Source organism: Tachypleus tridentatus, chromosome 2 (assembly GCF_004210375.1).
Source record: "Tachypleus tridentatus isolate NWPU-2018 chromosome 2, ASM421037v1, whole genome shotgun sequence".
In the NCBI taxonomy this organism is placed as follows: Eukaryota; Metazoa; Arthropoda; class Merostomata; order Xiphosura; family Limulidae; genus Tachypleus; species Tachypleus tridentatus.
The window spans coordinates 57,965,894-57,993,604 of record NC_134826.1 but is presented as its reverse complement, the minus strand read 5'-3'; the positions used below and the strand labels follow the sequence as shown (position 1 = coordinate 57,993,604).

General features: G+C 33.7%; 1 protein-coding gene across 9 annotated transcripts in view; it reads right to left on the bottom strand.

Moving 5' to 3' along the window:
- The window catches only part of LOC143243914 (sodium-dependent serotonin transporter-like), a 143,324-nt gene that overhangs the window by 108,446 nt on the left and 7,167 nt on the right, over positions 1 to 27,711 (bottom strand). For all 9 annotated transcript variants that reach the window (XR_013024812.1, XM_076487694.1, XM_076487699.1 and 6 more), the window contains one exon: positions 11,971 to 12,105. Coding sequence is in view for 8 of the 9 variants with exons in the window: in XM_076487694.1 (XP_076343809.1) it covers positions 11,971 to 12,105 (135 nt within the window). In the remaining variant the exon portion in view is untranslated. The remainder of the gene's footprint in view (positions 1 to 11,970; positions 12,106 to 27,711) is intronic.

Below are 27,711 nucleotides of genomic sequence, written 5' to 3'. Positions count from 1 at the left end.
TCTATTTTTCTCAGTTGGTTTAATTTTTGTGCACATTTAACATAACATATGTTTGAAGCCTTTATGAAAGACAAAGACATTTGCCAAATGTTAAAGGAAAATAAAAGTACAAAGAATTGTTTGTACAGAAAATGACAAAAAAAAGACTATCTGAGAGAAAACACTAAAAGCTTGGGAGAAGCCTTCTCCCAAACACAACACCTCTTTCTCTGGTGCTGAAATGGTTCACAACAACAATAGCATTACAACTGCAAACTTAGCAAAATAAATCATTGCCTGAAACATTGAGAACTATTATTAAACATATTCTACCTCTGAATGCCCACTGGCTTTGAAACTAGTGGTCATCAATCAGGGCATCCCAATCTCAACACTGACTGAAGACTGGTGATGACAATGGAGAAAGAAATTCTCATACCAGAAGAGACAGCATGGACAAACTGATACAGATGTTAAACACATGGTGTAGAAAAAGACTTTTCAAGAAGAGATGTTATATATAAATATACACACATGCACACAATTTAAGGAGAAATATGCTTTTATTCTATAATCACAATGGCTTTTGAAGAACACTGGAAGTTGTATAGGAGAAGGGACCGAAGTATTCAACTGACCAAAGTGGTCCCAGAAAACCAGCACTATTTCACCATCCTAACAACATGAGTGGCTCAGCAATGATTTGGCTTAGATATGAGAAAAGAGTTTGTTTTTTAACCACAAATTCTTCTTAGCAAGGTAAATTCAGTGGTTACTCAAAGGTTTCACTGCACACCCAAGAAAGATCTAAAGCACTTCCTTAAAAATAGCAAGTACAGTAATGGGCAAAAGTGTTAGGACAAAGTCAAAAAGTAGATTTCAGGCTACATTCAAAGAACAATAGATGGTACATCACAGGTGAAACATCAAAATTTTATTAATCTTCATATGTATTACAAAAGAAACTTAATAAAAGTACTTGAGTTCAGCAAAAAGTTAATATTTTTTGTGTTTCTATTTTGCTTTAATAACTGCAGAAAGTCTTTAAGGCATTGTTGAACCATATTTGATCAATGTGTGCTTTGGAATTTTACTCCAAATATTACTAACACACTCCTATAACATTTAATTTGTGATATTTTTGATCTATCAAATCCCAAATCTGCTCAACTGGATTGAGATTAGGGTTCAGTGGGAACTATTGCATCACTTGAACAACTCCAGTTGTTCTTTCTTAGCTAAGTAATTCCTGCATAGATTGAATAAATTCTTGGGGTCATTATATTCTTACCAGTAGAATCCTTTATCAATAATACACAAACCACTGGATATACTATGACAGATCAGTATCTGCAAATGTATCTGTTACTTCAGCAGGAAAACACCCCCAAATCATCATGCTGTCTCCTCCAGGCTTCATGTTAGGTGCTATGCAATAAGATAAGTATCTTTCATTTTCCTTCCACCAGACAGACATACAGCCTATACTTCGAATCAAATATCTCAAACTTGGACTCATCCATCCATAACACCCTTTCACAATCACCAACAGTCCAGTTTTTGTACTTTTTAGCAAATCTGTCTCATGAGAGTATATGAGATTGAAGTAAATGTTTTTTAACTACTACACAACCAAATATTTGATTTTTTTAAACTTCTAGATAGTGTAGAACTGGACATTTTTCTGTCATTTGATACATGGTCACTTATCTCATGGCTGAGATCACTGGCAGTCTTCCTTCTGTGTCGAAGGCTGCATAAACAATGATACTTAATATCAGTATCACTGAGTTTAAGCATTCTCCCTGTTCCTGTCCTTTTTTCAAACTTACCTGTCTTGGTCTCACAATTTAGGGTGTACTTGACAGTGTTTTAGGTTTGCAGAAATTTGATGGAGTCCAACTAGTATCATGTATAGCTTTTATGGAAACACTGCTCTACTAACAGTTCTCTTGAACCACCATGACCAGGTAGTTAGGGTGCTCAAATCATAATCTGAAATTTGCAGATTCAAATCCTGATTACACCAAACATACTCACCCTTTCAGCCATGGAGGTGGTTTATACTGTAACAGTCAATCCCACTATTCATTGGTAAAACAGTAGCCCAAGAGTTGGTGGTGGGTGATGATGACTAGTTGTCTTCCCTCTAGTCTTACACTGCTAAATTAGGAACAGCTAGTTCACACAGCCCTCGTGTAGCTTTGCTCAACATCAAAACAAACAAACAAACAATTCTCTAACTTTTGTGCCATGGCATGACAACAAAACTTAATACATAGTGTTAAGCACTGTCTTTATTTGTGGAGAATTATCAAACTGATTTCTTCTAGCATCTAGCATATGGTACCTCCTTGCTAGCTTTTTTCTGTATAGTTAAGACACTACATGGGGTTAATAAGAGATTTATTTCTGACCCTAAATTTGATCAGTATGTTCATTCAAGCAAAATACTTATGACACACCCTCAGTACAAGTATATAGGAATTCTAAGAATAAGTATTCTCACCCTCACTCATCTGATTGTCAACAGAGATTAGTGAAGAATTAACAGTGTTGAATTGTGTATGCTGTAATGGCTTAGAAAAATTAGCCCCATAAAAATAGAAATAATGAATATTCTCTTGATCTAACACTTTTAAACAGTACTGTACATCACTGTTTGAAATGGTTAAATCTAATGATAGGCAGTCTAATTCATGAAGAGCTTGAATCAACCACGTACTTGTATAAAGAGCAATATAGTGATTGAGATGCTGTTTTAGCTGAGTTGCACTAATGTTTTGATCAACTGGAGAAATAAACACTCCACTAGACCAAGCTCAAGATTTACAAAAGATGTCTTGCAGAGAACTCAGAATATGATCTATACAGAAAGGCACATCCTACTCATGTATACAGACCATAATATCTTTATAATGATATTTACCAAGTGAAATGATACAACAGCACCTAAGTAGTAATAATTTATTCTTTCTAATGCAAAAATTATCTATAAGAACCAGATTTTGAGGTAGTTACTTAAAATACATTATCAATGAAGAGAAAGCATGAAAAAAACATGGAAATGGCTGACTCTCGACCAGACAATATCATGGAAAGCTCATGTTCTGAGAAAGACTACTCAATCATAGACACACAACAACAAATTGACAAAGCTGCAGTGGATACCAATAAGTGGATATGGCTTCCCATACATGTTGTGATGTAGCAAATATTGTTCCTGTCTCAACCCAAAAGGTTCTGTGGATGTGAAAACAAAGGCATTTGCCTTGTTTGTGAGCTGGTATGTCAATAAGTGATTTCTCCATACTTTGTTTCACAACAGTATGACAAAACTTTCACTTCCACCTAATTGCCTGGCAGATGAAGGACTGTACTGCAACTTATGACTGCTGCAATTCTAATTCCAGAGTACTAACAAAACTGAAGTTTGGCCAGAGAACTGGAGATGCATTATTCATCTTAGATCAAAAGGTTTATCAGCCATCTATCTCATACAGAAATGGATGGTGCTTGGCAAGTGCTGATAAAGGTATGCATATGTTGTTCCACATTGATACAAGAGCTTGAAAAGCATTGGATGACCTTTGCAGCATGTCAATAATTCCAAGTATAGCTACTACTCCAATTAATTGATAAAAACATTTTTCTGGCAAATGACAACCAACTAGATAAGAATGGAGAGATACATTTCTATGTCTAGATAATGCCACTTAAAGAGAGAAATGTGCTTGTCTTTAAACTTGATGCTGGTATTGGGATCAACTGAGAATAAATCTTCTACAGTCATTTAGTTTCACATTATAAATAAAACTGAATTTGGAGGGAAAAGTGGGGGATCCATCCAAAACAGAAACATCAAGTCAAGGAACAATGTATGTTAAGAAACAAGTCATTTTCACTTAATATAACATTAACTTTTTCAACATGGGATCAGTCCCAAGGACCATCCTTGTACCCATTTTTACTGGTATAAAGTTTTAATATTATAACTTTTAATACAGTACACACTTTTAATAAAGTGTTTTGCTTACAAATTGTCTGTGAATGAATTGGATATGTTTTTACTACTTCGAGAACAAGATGATTCTTATGCAAAGATTAAAATACTCCTTATTATCTCACAAATCTCAACATTCATTTTCACATTCACTAAAACCTTAGAATATATAAAACTTCTTTTTATAATAAAACTTATTTATTTCATCTGTTATTATCTCTACCCTAATAGTACCATTTATTCTCAGCCAGTAGACAAAGCATAACAAAAATAATGTAAAATCAGAACTAAAATTAATAACTTTGCCCTGTTTTCTTGATTACTGTTCACAAGATTTTAAAATACTTCTTTTGAGAGTTTCAACTGCTAAGCATTTCACATTTATGTTCTATGTGTATTTTACTGTATGTGATTGATGTAGAAATTATCTAAAAATGAAGCAATAAATAACAGACAGTGTCAGTGAACTGTTTGCATGGCACTGTAATACAATACCTTCAAAAGCAACAAAGCTTGCATAAAGGGATAGCTAACTTGACCCCTACTCTTAAAACAGAATGTGTAATAGATCATATATCTTACAGTGATGATTAAAATTTAACTTTATTAATCACACTGCACTTAGAATCTGAAAAAAATATTTATTCCAACAACAAAATGTGGAATTTATCAGCTTGTGCATGTATCCTAACGTGTTTTACGACAACTATTCTCCAGAGCAATAAGACTCATTTGAATTTGTCAAAATGTTTAATATATGATTCAGTGTCAAAACTATCAACATTGCAATTCTTAGAATACTGGCAATCCCTTCTGGGATGTTAGAAATTTAGCAGTACACTGTATGGGTGGAAAAAAATCTTATTGGTGCATGTGGTTGTGAAATCCTACTTCTCTTTCAGCAAACTTATTCATCAACCAGTAAACATTCATGTTTCAAATCTAGTTATTGTTTTGCAAGCATTCAAATCAGTCAGTCACTGTCACTTTGACTATTTCTCTACACTTTGTTGGAAGATGTGGACAAATTTGTATCAAGCAAATCCATTCTACTTGAAGCATATTTCTTGCTACTCTCTTTTAACCCAGAAGTAATTATTATTTATAACACACTTGGAATTTTTGTTCAATAATTTTAGTATATAGTTGTTGACCAAAATACATAGTAGCCATTTCTGTATTTTGACATAACATGTACTGCTTCTAAAATCTCTGATACACATAACAGAACATATATATGCATGTAAAGAACTAATACATGTCATAAAATATATATAATAATGTTACACGACAGAGAAAACATGATGCAAAATACAATATACATGTAATGTGTTTTTTTCGAGAAATGGAAACTAAAAGAAAACTTAAAATGAATCTCTATGAACTGAAAAAGATTCTTAGTGAGGAGGAGATGCAATTTTTACTGCGTGCATCTTTCTGTTTAGACAGAAGCAACAGTTTGTCAGGGGAAACAGCAGTTGAGGAAGCTCATTCTGACAATCAGTATGCAAAACAAGATGGCCTCAGACAGAACCACCTCTTCTTCATTCTGTCTTACAAACAGATCAAGAAGGAGCTTAAAGATCTTCATCAGATGCAGATGTACAGGAACCACCCAGGTCAAGTACATCTAGACAAGCTACACCACTTCCACCATAAAAAAAGAGGCAAGAATAGCAAAGGTAGGGGAAAGGATAGAACAACAGAGTATAATAAAACTGCCCCTCCCTTGCACTGATACCTGGATTTGGAAGAAGATCACCGAGGAGAAGCAAATAAACATTCAACAGGGGTGAACTTGTGTCCAGAGAGTTCCCCTCTTTTAACACCATAATTGATTTATTTAACTTTTATTCAATTGTGAAAGAAATAAACCTGGTTACAAATCAAAGATGCCAGCAAGAATGTGGACCAGCAGGAAAAAAAATCACATGGACTGATGTTACACATTATGAAATTTTAGCATATTTAGGTTTAACTTTAACAATGGGATTAAAGCCTTATCCTTTTCTTTCTCACCATTTATCAACCTATCTTTCTTTCCATAATGCTTGATTTAGTAACATCTTCCATAGACAGGATTTTTAGCTATCCATACTTACTTACATTTCAATGACAATACTAATGCTCTTCTTAGAACTGATCCTAACTAAGATTAACGTTTTAAAGTTGGACCTATCTCCTAGACCATCTAATAAACTGTTTTGTTTCCCACTATTCTCCTAACTACAGATGTACAGATGCTGAGAAAAAATATAGAATTGGTTTCCTTCAATATTTACCAAACAAACTTGTCAAGTGGAGAAACAAGTTGTAGGTCATTTCAGAGGTAGAAGAGAAGTATCTGTGAAGAATTAAACTCAGGACAGAGGGTTGGTAATGTTTACACACACACACACACATGCTTTAATGGGAGGGCTTACCAAAACCATTCACCACTCAAAACCTAAGATGTTGCTCCTGATGAAAGAGACTGGAAGATCCAGTGGACTGAAGTTCCAGATCCATTAGCTACTCTGGGACTAACGATGGGATAGCATGTCTTCAATCCAAAAAATTAGATTTGAGGGAAGCTCACAAATGCAAAGAGACAGAACCACATCTGCTAGCACAAACCTGACTGTCAATTCCATAGCCTGAAACTTAATGGGAGTTGGGTTAGCCAGGATTCAAAGATGGTGAAAACCTGTACAAATCAGCAAAAGATATGTGGAGCAGATGCTAGACCAAAAGCTAGATCCTTCAACTGGTGAACCTGATCCTTGTACACAAAATGTCACTAAAGGCAAAATGAATTCACTATGAGAATATGGAGAAATGTCAAAGCAACTTCAACCTTGTATATCCACAAACCTCGTGAAGAATGCCAATGGGAGTTGAGAATGAAGACAACCAAGTACTTGGGAGGATCAAACAATTGGTTAAGACAAGAAAAATTATGACTGTCTGCCAATTTCCCTTGCCCCAAGTACAAGAAGAAAATAGGAATAATGGAATCAACTGTCACCACAAACTCCATAACTATTAACTCTGATAGTCATGAAATGAAACCCCACTTTCCACTGTTGAAATTGAAGTTGGAATACAACAGGATAATGAAAGTGGAGAATTGAATGAAAGATTACCAAATTCCAAAACCTGAAGTACCTAGGTATTTTCAAGTGAAGAAATACCAGGTATCCATCAATAGTTGTAGCTCACTTGTCACTGACCCCCTTCACTCCCACAAACTGAACAACAACACACACATTCAAAGACATTCTTCTCTTTATGTATTTCTACCTTCATGCTACTATCTTATAAATATTTCTTTCAATCAGTCACTGGAAGAAGTCCCCCCCCCTTTTTTTCCCCTCAAATGCTTTTTCTCAGCTGGACCATTCAGCACATATGAAGAACGACTGATTAGTATTGGTATACAATTTTAGAAACTGAAAAAAATGAATAATTTTACTGTAATGCACTCTTAAAAAGCAGCATTTTCATATATGTAAATTTTCTATGAATGACAGTTGAGGACATATAAACATGACAGACAGATATTCAGCCATTATAACAGATCAGTGCTCTAAGGTCACCCAACTGATTTCTTACACTTCTGGCATTTCAATAACAACAGTTTACCTTGTTTTCACAACAAACCTCTTTCTACATCTTATTTTTCCTTCATTATTCTGGCACTCTCTACTGTCTCATCCAAATTTAAAGTTGCCCCTACAGTTTAAATTAATGGTCCTTTCAAAAAAGCCAGCCCCTGCTCTGTTTAAATGTAAACTTAAAGTGCTTTAACACTGTATATGGGGTCAGTCATTTTAACAGACCTTGTAAAAATCATTTAAACATCAAGTAACTATGCAAGTATGCATACTATAACTTTTAATGTAGTAATTATGTATATTACATTTGTTCATGAAGTATTTTCACAAAAGATTTTTCTATAAATTTATGAAGTCAGAATCTGACTCAGACACGCCTACAAATTGTTTTTCATATTAAGATTAAAAACGTTTTCATTTTATAGATTTTATACTTAATTTTATTAATTTATAATTAAATTAACAATTTTTTCAGTAAAACTTAATATTTCCATTTCTTTCTATACCCTAACATTATAGATGCTCAATGTATTTGACAAACCTTGTAATCACTACAGAAAAATAATAATAAATCTAAATTACCTTCTTTTAACAAAATTATTGCAGATTCAAACAGAAAATTACCCTTTTCTTTTATCCTGAACAGCCTTAGGCTCATAACAGTTTACATGTTTTTATTTAATTTTGTTTTACTGATTTTTGAAATATGCGAGTACCACAGTGAAAGCATAGCTGAAGTTAATGTATTGAATAATTAAATATACACATGTATACTTTATCAAGAAATTTGCATTTATGTTTTCTTATATCAGTACTAAGTTTCTATGTTTTACTTTTTAGTTAATTTCATAAAAATGGATAAAAAATATACATAAGAAACAAGAAGTTTAGTATTTACATCTGGCTTTTTTTCTCCCAACAAAACCTAACCCTTCTTTTTCTAATATTACTGTAGCTCACAAAATAATTATTTCAAATATGCAACTAAAATTACAAAATAATAATATACACAAAGTGTATGATTTACCATAACTATTATACTTCAACTAGTTCTCTTAATGCCTTAATATAATTTACTTACTTGGTTGATGTGAACTTGGAGATAACATAAACGAATTGGTTTATATTTCCCTAAATCGTAATGACTGATAGACTATGAAATTATTTTATGCCTTTGTAATATTTGTACTTTTAAAGTGTAATTATGTTATACTCAGTACATTGTATAAGGGTGATGACAAAAAGAAAAATGAGCAGATAGCAGCAAAAAGTGTTACACACTAGAGTCAAGTTAAGATTACAAATTAATTAAATATGGCTTTTCCAGATTGAGAAATAATGACTTGTATAATATTAAAATTTGACTTGTTAACTATGTTTTGATGCCAAGTTTATTGACATAAGTTAATAACAGCACAGACTAATTAAATTTTAACTGCAACTATGTAAAAAAATCATGACATGCTCACTTTGAACTACCTGTATTCAGAGGGATAATAATTTAAATCGACTATTGTTTTACCTGAATGAAGCCCTAAAATAATAAGATATCAGGGCTAATGGATACTTAATGTAAAAAGCTAGTGACAGTTGTACAATGGCTAGCTTGATTTTAATTTTTTTGTGTAGAAACCAGTAACTACATATATTGGTCATCTATAGGTCCCAAACAGTTTGAAAGACATTTTCTTTGAATGAGTACACATACACCTGTGAGAATGGCACTTGGCCATCATGACAATATTGCAACTGTGATCAGATCATAACAACATTCAAGCTTTACACTTCTAATTACACTTTTGAACAACTATATCCATACCAACCATATATTTTTCTATAATACAGGTCAAATTATTTAATCTTCTGGCTATCTAATTTTTAACTGGGCCAATCAAACGTTTTACACTTCTATTCATTCTGTTGCTTAACTCAGCCATACTCTCTTGGAAGATTTAATTTTTTTCAGTGACACTGAGAAGTACCACGAATTTAAAAGGTGTTCTTGTACTTGATGGTCATGTCTTGAAGCCTATAGAAACAGTGACTAGTAAAATCACATTCATGTTGTCAGGCCTTCACCTGTCAGGAATAGCAGAGAAATATTTCCTAGCAAACTTATGAGGGCCAAGTCTTCCTATTGACACAATGATGAAATAAGAACAAATTCTGATAAAGCACCACAAAGATTTTCTGATTTTTCCTTTCTTCTTTTATTCCAGCTTTATGTTCTCCAAAAGATGATTTAAAAAAAATGTTATTTTTTGTCTTCAGAAATTAAAATTTGTTACTTCAAACTGTACTTCTATAATTTGAATAATTATGGTCTTTGAATCCTGTTCACGTACAGTTGGTATGTATAAATGACATTATCCTTCACATTTAGTAACTTAAGTCATCTCATATTTGATATAAAGTTTGTGTATGAGTACGTTATGTTGCTTCTTTGAATAACTTGATTACTTATCAATGTTTATTCATAAGTGATAAATGAGTGAATTAACACAGAAATTACTTTTCCCTGATAAATTCAATAACTAATGTACATGTACGAGTAAAAAATTTATAACAAGCCACTCTCCTTGTCCTTTAATAATTTATTTGTTAACATTTTTATTCAGTATCTAATTTTATGCACAAATGGTATTTATACAGTTTACATTTAGCATCCAGCTTTGGTGCACAAGTTAACCACTTTTATGTTTTCATCAGTTATGAATTAATGTGAAATGAAAAAATGTTGTAACTTGTGTTACTATTGAGGTGCACCTATGTTAAAATTGTGTTGTATTATCACATTGTAACTACAGTTGTTTCTGAATTGTGCCAAAAGCATACCTTACAACCACACAAATATAAAGCCTCTTACAGGCACAAACAATTTTCTGAAAACTAAAATCTTTACTAGAAGCCTTACAAAATACTCAACCTAAGATATCACAATCTAAAAGCATGTAAACTGGTAATAAAGTGTCCTTATCACTACCCCTCTCCTAACTTACTCAATTATTAGCATATAAAAGATGACAAACACTTCAGAATGAAGTATAAATCATTCAACAAGTCAAAGGTAATTCTGTGAGGGATGGTAAAAAGGCTTTTATATGTACATAATTGAATACCAAGATAACACGAAGAAAATCATGTCAATCCAGGCAGGAATACAGGATAGTGACCAGCTTAACCAGGACCATAAATTTATCAAGATGGTCTAAGAATTATTGAGGATGAAGAGAATGACAGCAAGAAAGGATCCTTGATGACAAACATACATGTGAGCTCATCACAGAACAATAGACTTGAAAAAATATAAAAAGAGTCCCTAATAAAACAATGTCCCAAATAATATTTGTCAACTGAAAATGTATATAAAATGGCAATTAGATCAATCACATACTTAACCTAAAAAAATAAACATCTGTACTGTGTTTTTAAAATTAAGCTGGATATAAAAAAATTAACAATTATAATATATGCTCTGCTAATTACTTTGTCTGATGAAATGGTATCAGTCATCTAGTTTGATTAACCCTGTGTGAAAGATCTTAGACAAGCATGTGGCATAACCTTTTACAGAATAACATACAATATTTTATTACATATTTAATGTCAAAGTTAGAAACTATTTATTTTACCCTATATTGCTATTTACAGACAGTTTTTAGTAAAGGAGAATAAATACCAGGTATAATAGATAGGGATCCTAATATTATTTAAAAAAACTTTAGATAAGCACTTTCGAGGTTTTAGGAATTATGCAAGTACAAATTGTATGGATAAAAGATTTTTTTTTAAATGAATATCACCTTGTTCTCTGACTTGTCATAATCTGAATCAGACTGATACTGTCAATTCACAAACATATATTGTGCACAAATACCTCTGTAACACATCTGATATTTTTGTACAACAGACTTGTATACATAAACAAAGTAAATATAGAATTACAGTCAACATTCCTTTTCCAATATATAAGGTCATTACACTAACTTAAATGATTTGTTACAGAATTTCAATCTTGCCTTCTACTCTTATATTAGTTTTTATACTTGTTTCTAAGTTTCAATTAAACAATACCTTTATTGTTTAATAAAACAAAATTTAGACAATAACCTGTCTTGTTACAACCAAGTGCTTCCTTAAAATTATAGCTTTGTTGGTCACAAACTTTTAAAATGCAAAAAATAAGGTAATGTAATAAAGTGAATATAATAATGTAAAGCAACTTCTTTTTTCATTAGTAAGCTATACAAGTAAGCTTAAACAAAATAACAAGTTGACTTCTTACATTCAATTACTGTAACCGCTTGTATGAAAAATGTTTGGAAAAGTGCATTTCTTAACTGACTAGTATATCAGTGGAATATATTACAATTCAAAACACATTACACAAACCTGCTGCTATTGGACAGAGCTGACTGAAAAGGAATGCTGATCCTCGGGACACATACTGCCCTACAGTTAGTTCAAGAAAGAGAAGTGGGCAACCAAGAAAGAATAAAGCAACCATATATGGACCAAGAAAGACACCTGTAATAAATAAAAATAAATGTTTTTACCAGTCTTCTTATGGAAACAAATATATGTAAAAACACAGCTTTAATGAATAAAAATGTACTATAAAAACCATTTCATTCAATAATCATCTAGTAATCACATTTACCTTATTGTACAACAGCAGTCTTCAAGACAGACATGTAAAATACAAGGTGCACATCAATATTATAGATTAATTTTTCAATTTCCTAATCTATCAAACAATTAACTTTGCAACTTTGCCAGCCTACTATATTAAAGGAATGCTGCATAATACAAGGTCTAAATATCAAAACAGGTTCATCATTTTATGTTTTATCACCTTAATACTGTTAAAATATTTTTCTTTTAATTTTTATTAACAGGTTCTTTTAACATATCTGGTGAAAATAACTCAAGTAATTTAATATCCATTCCACATAATAAATTATTTTATGTCCTCCCTTAATGTTTCTACAAACCTGATACAAATTGCATAAACTGATGTAAAACAAATCAACAATGAAATAATTGTGATATCCAACACCAACTGGTTCACACACTATCTTGAAATCACTCTCTCCACCCAGCTATCTATTGTACACAATACAGTTTTGAATATGCTTAAAATTTTCTAGGCATTCTACACCCTCTAGCCAACAAATGACATTAAAAATATAGTTCACAATACTGTACATTTTCTTAACTGAACAATCCTAATACAAAAATTAAAACACTACACTGAGCTGTCTATTCACCAAGACATCTTGCAGGTTTACTCTACCAAATCTCACGGTATATACAGATGGAATTTTGTCTTTTGGTGTCATTGACTGTCCTATCTCTGGAAGGTGGTCTTCCTGGATTGCTGGTTGGATGAATCCACAGTTAGCTCCAACCTGATGATCCTCTAGAAGCAGTTTCATGAGGAACTCTGGGCTCATTTGCATATTGAGGCTCCACTGACATCTTCTTCAGAGTTACCTAATTGGCCATTCTCTCAATGACATACTTTTAAAGACAATTGTATCATAACACATGACCTTTGACTTGGACTACCTCTTCTACAAATACCTACTCTGATGTTTATCTTCTCCCATCTGACAAGAACTGTTCAGCCATACAATGTCACATTGATGGAATCAAGTTTTATCAGCACCGACTGAGTAGCCATCTTTCACTTTATCACAAGCCAATTTAAGTCTATCCTTGGTAAAATTGCATATAACATTTATTTTTCACATTTAGGAGAGCTTTTCCAATCATCAATCCTTCATGACATGCTGAAGTATCTGGTTCTGATATGTGTCAGTTGCTAAACAAAGAATTATTGCTATTAACTGTATTGGCCAGGTTTACCTCATCTATAACAGCTCTCCCTTTCTGGTTTCATTCATGACAGTCCTTATTTCACACACACTGGTTTGCACTTTTTGTTGATATTTCTTTTCAAATTACAATTGAAACATATTTTCTTGTGATTTCTGTGTCATTAGTAGTCCTTTTAGCTTTCTTAAATTGTTATCAACACTATCCAATTTGAAGATCCCATAATTCTGAGATGACATCTTTAACTGCTTATTGGCAATTTCAAAGGATTTTAGTTTCAGTACCAACTGCAGAGCTTCCTTTAAGGGCATATATATCAGCTTGATCCTGATATCATAACCTGTTAACAAATTCAACATTATTTATTTTGGAAAAGCTACAAGTTTTGTTTGTTAGTTAGTGAGAGAGTTAACTACAATTTTGAAACATCATGATTCAAGTTGAAATAGTGGGCTGTGTGTTTAATAGTACGTTCAGATTAACAGACGCTTGAGATAAATTATATGAAACAATTAAAGCTGATCACTCATGCAGTGATTATACAATTAGTGATGTTTACTACTCAACAGTTTTGTGTTTATTATCAACACTTTGTGTCTAGCGAAATATGCAGTTTACTATTCCTGACCATAAAGTACATTTTAGTGAAAGCACCAGCATATTCTTAAGTGACTGAGTTCTTGCTTACTGAAGCAAGCAACAGTGGAATAACAGGGACAATGTTGCATTATCATAATTGCAGGATGGAGTGGAATGTGTAATTGTGTATGCTAGCCATAGGCTAAGAGCTTTTGAAATGTGAAGAAAAACTGCTGGCAGTCAAGGTCTTCATCAAATATTACTAACTACTGATATACTCAATTTGTATAGTTTTCTCAGCATAGTCTACACTATTCATTAGATTCTAGTTGACCATGACAGTAGTATATTTCCTTTTTTTCATTTTATGTTACCCAGTTTTAATTAATAGTCTACACTATTCATTAGATTCTAATTGATAATGGCAATAGTGTATTTCCTGTTTTTTATTTTACGTTACCCAATTTTAATTAACCCCTTGACAACTGCACACTTTAAACCCTTTACGTGCATGCCATAAGATTTTACTGAGTTAGAAAGTTTAAGTCTCCATCAAAAATAACAATGTATGGTAGAGTTTACTCTTACTAAAAATGTTTATAAACTTTGCAATTCCATAAAAGATAGTTGCACATTACATGACAAAACTGCAGAAGTATGACTGCAAGGCAGAAATACTAACAGGTTGTCTTGTCACATATCTGTCTTTAGCAGTTCTGCAGTTATCCCCTCTCTATCACTTGCTGTTAAATATTTGTTCTGTTTATTGCTCTTATCACTTCTCATGCAATTATCTTTCCTCTGTCTCTAGGTTCTATTATTTTATCTTTAGGTTCATGAAAGTTAACACTTTTTTACACTGACAATGTATTTCCCAAAGATGCTTGACTGCTCACATAACACATTTTCTCAACTTGTGCTGTTCTTATGGACAATTTTTAACTGATACTCCCACCTATCCTCATATGATTATATGTGGTACACTGTCATAACTATTTCCTTTGAAATAATTTTTAAACTCTTTATGAAAACTAAATGGCTAACTATCTCATCAATAAATAGACTAAATAATAACTCTTACACAAAGCAGTGTTTTACATCCAACAACAGTAAGCAGTATTTGTATTTAAAAACAGTACACCATTTTGATCACTGGTGCAATCATTCTCACCTTATATCAAGTTCACTCTCAAATGAGAAGAATCTCAATCCAAGGCCAGGCTGCACACATGGAATAACCGATATTCATGTCATGAGATTTTACTGAGTTAAATCCAAAATTTAATTAAACCACTTTATTATCACTGTATTTTAAAGAAATTATTATTCTCATGTATACTACAAAGTTTTATATTGTCTAAATTTTAATTTCTTTATATCAAACCAAACTTTTAAAAAATACGTAAGCTTGATTTTTGTTGTCACATGGTGCATGAGCATTCACAGATCTTAACTTTTTGTCTCTATTAATATAAAGCTCATGTACAGCATACATGTACATCTAGAGTCAATACTACTTGTACAGTACTATTTACCAATTATTATTTCAAATTCTGTCTGATCTATTTAGAGATCACAAAAAATATTCTCATATCCTAACAGTAGCAATGTCTACCTTTTAATTTAAACAATGTTACAGACAAAGTATGTATTTAATGGACATGTTTATGACCTACAGAAAAAACTAATTTTAAACTACAATCTTCAAATGATCATTTTAAAACTAGTATGTATTATTTGTTACTAGGTACATCAAACAGCTGAAGCAATATTTGCTGATTTTGTCCTCACTAGCACTAGACATTGTTTCTCACCTAGATACATAGCAGTTGGATTGACAGTTAAAATATATTTAGGATTTACTTTTATATTTTAGTGAATAATACATTTTTTAGGTTTTCAAATTAATACCTGAAAGGTTTAACACTTTTATAAATATAACTTAAACTTTGCCTCATTCCACAAGGCTTACATTACTAAGTAACAGCTAAAAACATACCAATGAAGGCTAAAGTAACTCTGCTGATAATAGCTTATCACCTGTGGATACTCATTGAGATGTGTTGAGATGAATAATAAATAGTAAAGGACAGAAAATAAAATAAAATATTAAAATAAATTACAAGTGAAAATTTAAATATGAGAAATTATGCACATAACTGAAAGAAGATATTTTAAAATTATTCAATGTGGAGTTAAAAGATATGTACATGTTTTAATTTCTTAATTAAAAACTTTATTGCACTCCAATTATCTGTACAGTTAGTGATATGGCAGATCTCAATGAGTCACCTGATTTTGAACTACCTGTATAAATGAGAATGGAAGAATGGTTTGAAAAATGTTTAGTAAACAGAGGATGGTACTTCCAATGGAGAGTATCCATCTTCTTCAGATGACTCAAAAAAAAGGTCAAGGTGGATTGGGTTGATCAGTGGATACAGCTATGTTATCCAAGGACAGACCAAATTCATCCAACTGTGCCTGGATATGAAGGCCAAAAGGAACAACAGCAGACCATCAATTCTGAAAAAGCATGGCCCACTGAGGAAGGAAAACACAACCCCAGGTGGGATGCTGTGGTAAGGATCAAAGTTTTGAAGCACACAGTTGCAAATGGTGGAGGTGTAGAGGAGGTTTACAAGATACAAACTCTACTGGAGAAATGTGGAAGGCCCCTGTGCAGAGCCAAAGCTTCTGATGATGAACAGGGTCAAATATCTCCAAGGCTGAGGTCCTTTGGTGATATAGACCAGACCCATAATCCAGTATTCATCGCATGAGGGAATGATAGATTTTTAGCACTGAACATCAATCCACTCCCAAAGTGATGGAAGAGAGGACACAGAGGATATTCAGTGCCCTTGTACACTTGACAGATAGCTGCTTGATGCATGAAATAAAGGTCAGCTTAGGGTCAAAGATAAGTCCCAAGAACTTTGCCTCAGGGACCACAAGAAGTTTAACTTCACCGACACGGGAATTCAGTATCAGGGTGAATACTACATTAGCAGTAAAAGTGCATGCAAATGGTTTTAGAGGGAGAAGAATTAAAACCTTTAGCTGTAGTCCACTTCTGTAAACAACTGATTGCAGACTGCAGCTGCAATTCAATAAACCTTGTGCTCAATGATTGACGCTGGATGTGGAAGTCGTCAACATAGACCATTTGCAGCTATTGAGGGAGATGTCCACTGATGGCATTAATCTTTATAATGAAAAGTGTGACACTCAAAACATGACCCTGAAGGATTTCAAGTTCCTTTGGAAAAGAATGGGAAAGTGTTGAATGCACAGATTTGGAATCACCAGACCATTAAAATATGTTTAATAACAATGAGCAAATAGCTTTGCAACCCATATGAGTGGAGGTCTTGCAGGAAGCCAAACCACCATGTAGCATCACAAGCTTTCTCAAGGTCAAAAAGTACAGAAATAAGATGTTGTCACTTGGGAAAGGCTTCTCTGATGTTTCAAGTAGAATCAGGTGATCCATGGTGGAGCTCTGATGTTAGAACCCACACTGGGTGAGATGAGAGGAGGTGGTTTGATTTGAGAAACCAAACAAGACAAGCATTGATTATCTTTTCTAAAATCTTACAGATACAGCTCATCAAAGCAAGTGGATGATAGTTTGAAGGAATCCTGGGATCCTGCCCAGGCTTAAGAAAAGGGAAGACAGCATGGTGCCAAGCATCAGTAAAAATATTCTCCTGTCAGATCTGGTTAAACACAACCAGAAGAATGGCAAGAGAGAGATGGTGCAGTATCTCACAGTGAACATCATCAGGTCCGACTTGCATAGACCATTTGATGGGGAGTAACCTTGATGGGTATATCTCTAATAGCCTTTGATTTCAAGAGGAGTTTGGTATGTTATGCTGTAGATGTTTCCACCAAAATGTCTCCAGAGTGCAACTTCTTTACTGACTTAGGGAAGCCACCAAATGCCTCTAATCCCTTTTGAATAAAAAAGGGAAACATCTGTCCTAAGGATTTTTCAGATAAGGAACGCATAATTAGAATGTGGTTTTCTGATAATCTGTTGTTTTTCTTCTCAATTTTTTCATTTTTATTTATTTTTTCTTCAATGGGGATATCCACAATAAAGGCAATACATTTCAGTGCCCACTAACCCCACTCACTATGGAGTCCTACAAGGGTAGGAAGCCAAACAAGGACACTGCAGCAACACCAGGGTGGACCAGCCAAGTGATACTGGGGAGGCTACCCCAGGGATGCTGGCCTACAGGAATTCAAGGCCAAAATGGTGTGTTAGGGTTGGACCTCTTAACCACCAGGATCCTCTCCTTCCCTTCATGGGTCCGTGTACATGGCAAATACACGGGTGGATGTTTAGATCCCACAGAAGGTAAACTGAATGCAGAGAACCTGGTCTGGGAGGTTCCATCACCACGTACTGGAGTCCACCTCAAAGGGGTTACAGTTTTGTTATATTTACATAATCTCTAGAATCTCCAAAATTAATACCAAAATTTGTTGAAGATAAACATTTATATTTTCTTTTCCATTTTCTCTACTATATTATTAACTTCCAATTATAATCAATGTGAAGTTCAATGAGATGTTTAAAATTAAGAAAGAAATATGTTCCATCCTTCATACAATAGTCTTAAAATGTCTTCTTTGGGTCATTTGCATAATTTCATATCTACCTTTCCACTAATAATTTAATCTCAATGTTTTATTTTCCTTTCCTATTCTTTACAATTGATTAATTATGTCAACACACATCAACAGGTACATGTAGGTGATAGGACAGTATGAATAACAGAGTACTGTAGCCCCTGCAGAATTTTTTTTTACTTGCTCGGTATTGTTAGCCCTGTGAAATGAGGTGAAGCTTTGATTAGTTCATAAAAATTATCAAACATTTTCAAATATGAATTTTAAAACACAAGTAATGCACAATTAACTACGATATGAAAGTAAAACCTAAATGCAATTTTACTGTCTCTCTAACAATAACATTTTCAGGCAAGAAACAACCAAAGTGTTATTGTGAGCAAGGCAGCCACAAGTTACATCTACCTGATGATGACAATTCTATGCCAATTTCAAAATAACTGTTGGATTATAGCCTAAAATGAACTCTATCTAAAGACTATAAACGTGTATTGAGTAAGTACATTTCTTGTAAAACTCAAGAATAAGTATAGAAGTTAGGCATGGCACCCAACAGAGGATGACAAAACTTATTACTTGTTTCTACTGCATTCAGCCAAATAAGACTGAAACAATGTCAATATGGTAAGTACACATACTACTACTGTCCAAACATACATGTACAGCACTGCAGTAATCTGACTATTTATACATTGCAACAACTTTAAATTGTTTATAGCTCATCAATGACATGAAAAAAAAATGAGAAGCTTTTATTATTGCTTTTAATGTTTCTTTTGAAATAAAGGAACAAAACTGAGATAATATACAACATTAAACTGTACTTTATTTTATGATATTTTCATTAAAATAAATTGACAGTAAAGTAGTTTTATTAAATTTTGAATGTAACTCTGTAACACTCTGTGACAGAATTTAAAGTGTGAACTGGTAGTTATGGGATTAAAGTAACCACTGAGATGAAGAGGGGAAATGGGGAAGAGACAAAATTCAAAAATAGTGAAAAGATGATGGTAACATCACCTACATACAAAGAGTTTCCAACAGTAAAAACTGTGAGTTTCAGACATTATAGGTTTTCTTGAGTTTTGCATATAACCAATAGTAGAAGATATTAACTAGTCTCATTCCAGATTAAATTTCAAATCCATGAACAAAGGTAGACCCTTTGAAGGATGAATCTAGAGAAACATGAGCTGTCAGGGTTGAAAAACACTTTGAATGGTAACCCTATGACAACTTGTTGTGGACCACTGTTCAATAATGAACATGAGTATGAAATGGAATTATAAATTTCATTAACATAAAAAGTACAAACAGGCATTCACTGAAAGAATAAGTGGTTAGTAAAACAGTAACTATGATATTAAACATTGCTAAGTCAAACCAATCATAATTGTCTCACAAAATCTTCCAAAAATGAAAAACAAAAATTATAGATGTCTTTATAAATTAACACATCATGCCCAAAATAAAATTAATTTTGAGTGCAAGCACCCAAGGAAATATAAGGTGCATAGAGGATGTGTTTCCTCATAATGATTAAGGGCTATTGATGAATGATGATTGCATCATATACTATTACAGTCCATGTCAAAACATGCAAGTTAGGTGGAAGATAGTTCAAGGCTAGTGCAATGTATGTGAGAAGTGGCTTCAGTGCACAGAGGTAGATGAACCATTTAAATGAATGTAAACTTGCTGCATAAAACAAACATTGCTCTTTATCATGTATAGTAGAAAATGTCAATTATAATCATTGTATCCTGTTTTTATAATAATAATAATAAGTGTTATCTAAAAGGGAAATGACATATTAATTATCTGTATTGTATTCTGTTGCTATACAATTTCAGCTCTAACTTGAACTTTACTATGTAGTCACATCCTACATTTGTTCTTCTGTATGGTATAAAAAACCATGCTTTTAAACTGCCCATTCACACTTGTGTTCCATTTCATTCCTTTATCCTACATGTGAGCTTCGTCATTCTGTTCACATCATTCTTGTAGTTAAGTCATACATTCTACAAAAAATTCATACATATTTCTCAATTTTTTTAAGTATATCTATTCTTTGCTTTCTTATAGCTGTCTCATTATTGCTTTGACTATTTCACACTTTAGAATTTATATCACAATTATTATTAATAGGCCATAGTTAGGCAACCACCATTTGCATTTGTTCATGGAACTCTTCTTCAGTGGCTTTAACTGTTTCCACAAGTACTTGTATTATTATTGTCTTTATTAATTTTTAATAAACTCCCTTTGCAATTCTCTTTTCATTAACTGGTTCCCAAATCACTAAGGATTTTGTTGCACCTTTTAACACTATGGTGGATGAAAATGAGTGTATCATCTGTATACATATGGCATCTTTAAGGAATAGAACAAATTATTTCATTCATAAAGTAACTTAAACAGTATCCTTATATTGAATTTATGGTGAATGAAGTAAATAACTCAAATTTGTCTTTCTAAATCAAATAATTATGGAGTTTATCTAAATTTGTGGAGGTTCTACTGCATCTTTGCAAGCAAATAAGCGTGCAGTAACCATTCATCAACTGGAGTGCAAAATACTATCTTGGCATGAATTACTCTCTCTATACTATTCAGCCTAACCTGCATTTTGAGATTAGACACAAAAGAAGAACGAGAAGTTTGAAGGAATGGTGAGTGAAAGTAAGTACCTATTAAAAATATATCTTCAATGTGGGAAAATACTTCTGATACACTATCTTACATCCACTCACATAACTAGAATCCCACACTAACAAGGTGGAGGTATCAGTGCAAAAGCTAACTGGATAAGCATCCTACAGAAAGCATCTGAACAACTGCAGAGAAATGGTCATGTGGTGGTTCAATCAAATCCAAAAACAACTGGACTTCTGTTTCTTGGTCCAGCTCCATATGCTGCCAGAACTAATGAGTTGCAACCCACAAGGGGTATCCCAGCCAACCAGAGTACCTGTCAGACAATCCAGCTCCTTACAATACCAAATATCCAAACCTCAGCTTAATGAGAGTTATGTTAAGGGTACCCCACAAACCAGTACAATGTGTCTATGATAGGACAAGTGCTACCAACCAACACATGAATTATTTTGGCTAGTCCATATCTAATACAAAAGCTATCATCCATAAACTGAAATCCAAGCAATAGTAGGATGAAAGTCCCAAATGGAAGGATGAACTCCATTTGAAAAGGATTATGAGCTGGAAAGTCCAAAAGAATGCTGGCACGAGAGATTGTGCAATGGGTTGTCATAGGAACTGTATCTAGAAAAGCAGACTACCTCCACTTTATTCAACTGAAGGGTCAGCAGGGATTGACAACTAATTCCCTTAGATTGGTGGATCCAGCCCCTAGTTTTCTCTGGTGGGGTGTCCCAGCCAACATATCACCTGGTCCAGTTTCTTGCTACACCATCCTGAAGATCTTGACCCATTAAAGAGATTGCACTGTGTATGCTCCATACAGAGGAGATTTTGCAGATAGCAACCAAATGTATACCTGGACAGGAATCACAAACCACCAAGCAGAATCCACTACCTAGAACAGGGAGAAAAATAAACTTGCTTATCCACATTTGGACCATTGTGTTAAAATATAAACACATGGAATACAGTATCCAGATGAGGAAGAAACAGCCATATAATGTAGATAATGTGAAATGAAAGTATTATGTGTAGTCCATATGCCAGACTGGATTATGCTCTCTAAAGAACAACAAAGATGAAATGTTAGGGAAAAAGTAAGATGTTGAAACTGGTAAGATAATACCAGGAAAATGTGTCAAGACTTGGGAGGGAAGGAAATATAAACATCAGCCAAACAAGTTGAAAAATACAATCAGTGAGTGCAGAAGGTGAAAGGTCATGCAGAAAGGATGAATTTCAGGAAATGAATAATCTTGTACAAAAACCCCAGAAGGAAGTTATGTGGGTGATATAATAATATAGAGAATGAACATGACATAAATGTCTTTCTGGACCTGGATAGGTGTACAGACAGAATGGAACTTAGCATAAAAGAGTTGTCCTCACAAGTCAGCAAATAAAAATGGGAGAACTGAACCATAAAATCAGGATTGACCCCACACTTGCAATGGAAAAGGAAAACGTACTTGTTGATAAGCCAATGCAAAAATATCTAAGGGTCTAGAAGGACAAGACATGCTGAATCCTGCACATGGACTGATACCTGAAAAACAGGGTAAGACAAGGCATTCTGATCGAACCATTTGTAAACAGATAGGCACAAAGTGCAGATTTTGCAGCTAATAGCCAAAAGTATACCTGGATAAGCACCACATGCCATCAAGTAAAATCCACTATCTATAAAGGGATTAACCATGTAGGAGAAAGAGGGCTCAGATAACATGTAGCACACCTGTAAAATCATATCCAAAAGATATGAGAGTAGCCTAGCAACATCCACAGATAACACAAGACAGGAGGAGGAAAAACAGACTAAATCATCACCAAAAACTAGACTCCCCTAGAAAAGAAGGCTCATGTCCTAGTTGGTGAGAATCTGACTTTCTCATCTAGTGTTCAAGCTCCTATCAAACATCTAGACATCCTCAGCTAAAAGTGCAGAATATGAACCATGAGCAACAAGAGGTGAAGTAGATGTATTCATGACAATAGTATGCATGACCTGAAATTCAGAATTCACAGATCAATTGAGGTAATTCATAAAAATTTGCTTTCACTCAATACCTGTAAATTAATCTACTACTTTGAGAAAAAAATCAAGTGCAAAGTTGAAAATGTGAGCAAAATGCTAAACCATCCAATCACAACCATACATAAAGGAGAAATGAAGGTTAGGCTGAATGCTTCTATTGTTATGTGTCATGCTCCTATTGGTGAAAGATTGCCACATGCTTATTTGAAAGCAAAGATGCAGTAGAACCACAATGAATATGGGATAGATGAGAGTTTCAAGGCTAGCAGTGAACAAAATTTTAGTAGATAGCTTTAAAATAGGTTTTGAGAACTGAGAACTTTTTAAGATAGTCAGAATTAATGCTCCAACACTGTGTATTGATAAGTTCTTTCTTTTAACGTGGCAGAAACTGTTTGAAATTGACCGTGCAATGTTTAGAAGAGAAAAATAACAAAAAACACTTGAATTACAATGCTGACACTTCTTCAAATATCTAGAACACAAATATAATGGAACTTCTGATGAAAGTTAACATTTTCCTAAACTGAAAATCTATTTCCTATATTACTAACATCTACTGACACTTACAACTATTACTCAACTGCCAGAGTTTCTTTCTTACCCATCTAAGCATTAGTCTGACCTTTTCTTGCTTGCTTCATCCTTTTATTCCCCACTAAACTGACCTTGGTGACATTTGTATTATAATACTCTCTACCTACATCAATACACCTTCTATATTAATACTGTATATAAGGCACTTCATTTAGATAATTTATCACTCTTTCAAGATTGACACCATCCCAATCTCTAACACCAACTGTTTGTAGGGTGGAAAGGTAGGAGAGTGTCAGCAGAAGCATAATTAGAAATACATTTTCAATTTAAAAAAATGTTAACTTCCAACACATACTTACTTTTGCTGATACTTATAGCTAAACTCCTACAATGAAAAGGTGGAGGGGTCAATGAGGGTATTAACCATACAAAAAATGCATGCACAGATCATGGGTTTGTCAAAAGAAGATTGATACCCTGGTGGGAAAACTGCACTATATCCAAAATGGGTATACTCTTCACCCTGAACTTCGTTCTTGTATCAAGAGTGGTACTGCATGTGAATGATCATAACTGTAGCCCAACCACCAACCAGATAGCTGAAGTTCCACTACTCAGCATTAGAATTAATTGGTTGTGGCCCTTGTATTCCATGTTGTGGATAAGGTAATTCAACTCCAACTTTAGATATACAAAAATACTATTGCTAGAATCCCAATGTATAGCCATAGAGTGATGCATTCAAAGCCAACAAAATCACGACAAGAAAGTAAACAGCCCCAAAGCAGACAAGCTTTTACTCCATCTGAAGAAGCACGAAAGGCAACAACCCAGGCTTGGAATGACAGGATCGTGCATGCCATACTCAACCAAAGGAAAAAAGCTCATTCAGTCTGGAATTATGAACAATCATCCTCATTCCCCAAACATATAGGCAAGGTAAATTCCACTTATCTCCAGAATTATGGAGAGAATGTGGTAAAACTGTGTTCAACCAAGGATCCAAGATGGGACCACTCTGCATTCAGAATTGCAATGAGATAATGGACCTACTTCCATCAACAACGTACAAAACCAACACTGATTTAAAAAAATATAGGCCATGCACACCTCAGCCAGATGGCCAAGTGATGATTCTGAACCAGTAGGCTCTTGCTCAGGCTGGCACTGCTCCTATCAACCTTTGGGAAAAGCATCTAGAAATCCAGATAAAAGTGCTCACAACTTTGTGCTCTCCTCAGAGAGTAGAGGTATTCACTCTAACACTCTGGAAGAAAAGCCTCTATCTGAAACCCCAGTGATCTGAAGCCAGGTGTGGTAAGGACTTCCTGTATCCACTAATAACTGTGGGTTAATGTATGATGGGGAGTCCTGAGGAATAATGCTCTGAAAACAGTGTAATAGGTGAACCAAGTTCCTTAAATTTTTATCGCAAACCAATCCCAGTTTATTCAATCCAATGATCAAAGCATTTTAGCCATGATAGTCCATGAGTAGCAGCCCAACATAGTATGATAATATCACCTGGTGAGCTCATAGGTAATCTTATGGAACACCTCATTTCTACAGAGCCTGATACAACTGGTAGTAATGATAGTGAAACAGTGGTTGCTAGTGCAGAATTAGTTTGATAGGAGCTAATGGAATGTAAGAATGGAGAAGCCAAAAACAAATCTGACTGACATGCATGCTAACAAGGAATCCAACTTCTCACCAAAGAAGCCAGTGATCCTGAGTCTTCTAAAACAAATGAAGTGACAGGAAAAAAATACTGAATTTAAGTTATAAGTCCATAGACTTAGTGTCCCATCATGGGACATAGAATTATATAGGTTAACTAGAAACTCTGAAATTCAAAGAGCAGCTTCATTATTTGCAAGTTGTAACAATGCCTCTCCCTGGAAGGGGGGCTAAATCACAAAGTTTTGATAACGTGTTTGACAAGACCTACTGTCTTTTTACACGACAGAAAAGTAAATCTTCCAACATAAACAACAATATCGCTGTATAGAGAAAACAACAACAAATTTACTACCAAATCCTTCAGCTATCAAGTAAGATGCAGGCTGAAAAGAAACCAGGAAAAAAAATCCAAAACCTCACATTTTCAAAGAACTAAGAGAAGAAAAACAAATCAAGCAGGCTTATTCCAAAGTGTCCTTATTGTTTTTCATAGGTCAAATAAAAAATGTGTTGATTACCACTGAGTGGAACAGCATTTTTTTGAGATAAAGGAAGTTGTTTTGTTAGAGCAAAGCAACTTCAAGCCACCCTAAAGAATCAAACCCAAAATCCTAATGCTGTGAGTCCATAAATGTACCACTGTCCCACAGAAGGCTGAAAATCAAATAGACAAAAAGGTGGCTCAGGAAAAAACAAATCTAATGTCTCTTCAAAATGTTAAAGAAAATCCTCAACTGCAGCCTTAGAGCTGCCCAGAAGAATACTACAGATGTGAATGTGTCTCCATCTCACACAAATAAGATCACAGACAGTATCATCTAAGAGTAACCCCCTTCATTGGTGTGAGATGTTAGATATCAGAGGTGGGAAAGAGGTGACCCAATTTATCTCTTGTGCCAGAAAGAATAATCCAAGAACTCATACCATCACCAGTTTGCCAATTGGAAGCAAAAAAAAAAACTTTTAAATTTATTATTATTAACACAAAAATCAGCTAGATAACACAATAGTGTTCAAAGTATCTCCAAATTATTGTAAAACTAAGATTAGTGATGCTTTGTTGAGAAAAAAAGTGAAAGATATGAGTAAGATGTTTATATACAGTACCAGGATAGAGGACACAATGACACTGGTGAGATTATCACAATACAAATATCACCACGGGCAACAGAAGAGTAAGAAAGACTAAAGCAAGAAAGAAAAAAATCAAATTAATGCTTAGATAGGCAAAAAAACCCTGGCAGTTGAGTTATAGCTGTGTGTCAGTGGAGGTAAGTATGTTTTGAAGAGAAATTTCATATACTATGTACTTCCAACACAACCAAGATGCAAGAATCAAAGAGACTGGCTATAATAAAATTAAAGCCAATATCAAACTCTAAATTATCAGAAATGTTTGATTTTTGCTTATAAAATTTTACAAAAACTGAAAATTTAATTTCATTGCACAAAGGACAATAATTTATCTAGGTAATATGAGTCATATAAAAAAGCTCTCTCATACCAAAAACAAATTATTTCATCACCAGATATTAAACACGATGGTACGTAATTAAAGGGGCATAATAATGCAATGGTGGATTATGTATTAGATCAGTAACATTAACAATGTGGTGACAGTTTTTTCTATTTATTTTATTAAATTTGCTTGCTTAACAAAACTTCTAATTGCATTCAAGTACAAATTAAACAATATGTTTAGATTTTTCCACAGTAAAGGTTTTTAATTGCTCCACCAACTTTTACTAGATTATGTTCTATCTCTATAACTCAAGCTCCTTCTAAATTACTCACCAAAGAAAAATACTTTCCAATGTAATCAACATGTTTAATGCATGCAACTGTAAACAAATGGACAAAAAATGTAAATCATTAAAGTAGATGGCAAAAGATTTAAAGCATACATCTACACAGATTAATTTTTATAGTCCACCACTTCATTTTAAGAAGTTCATGTATTTCAGAAACTGTTGGCCTCGAAAAATGTTTTAGTTAGACTTTTCATCAATCAACAAGTTAAACAAAGCATCACATGATAATTTCAGTTCAACATAAAAACAAAGCTGAAAGCAGTATTTGATCAAGCTTACTGGTACTCATGTTTTGTCTCTAACCCAAACACATCTTCCACAAACATTTTT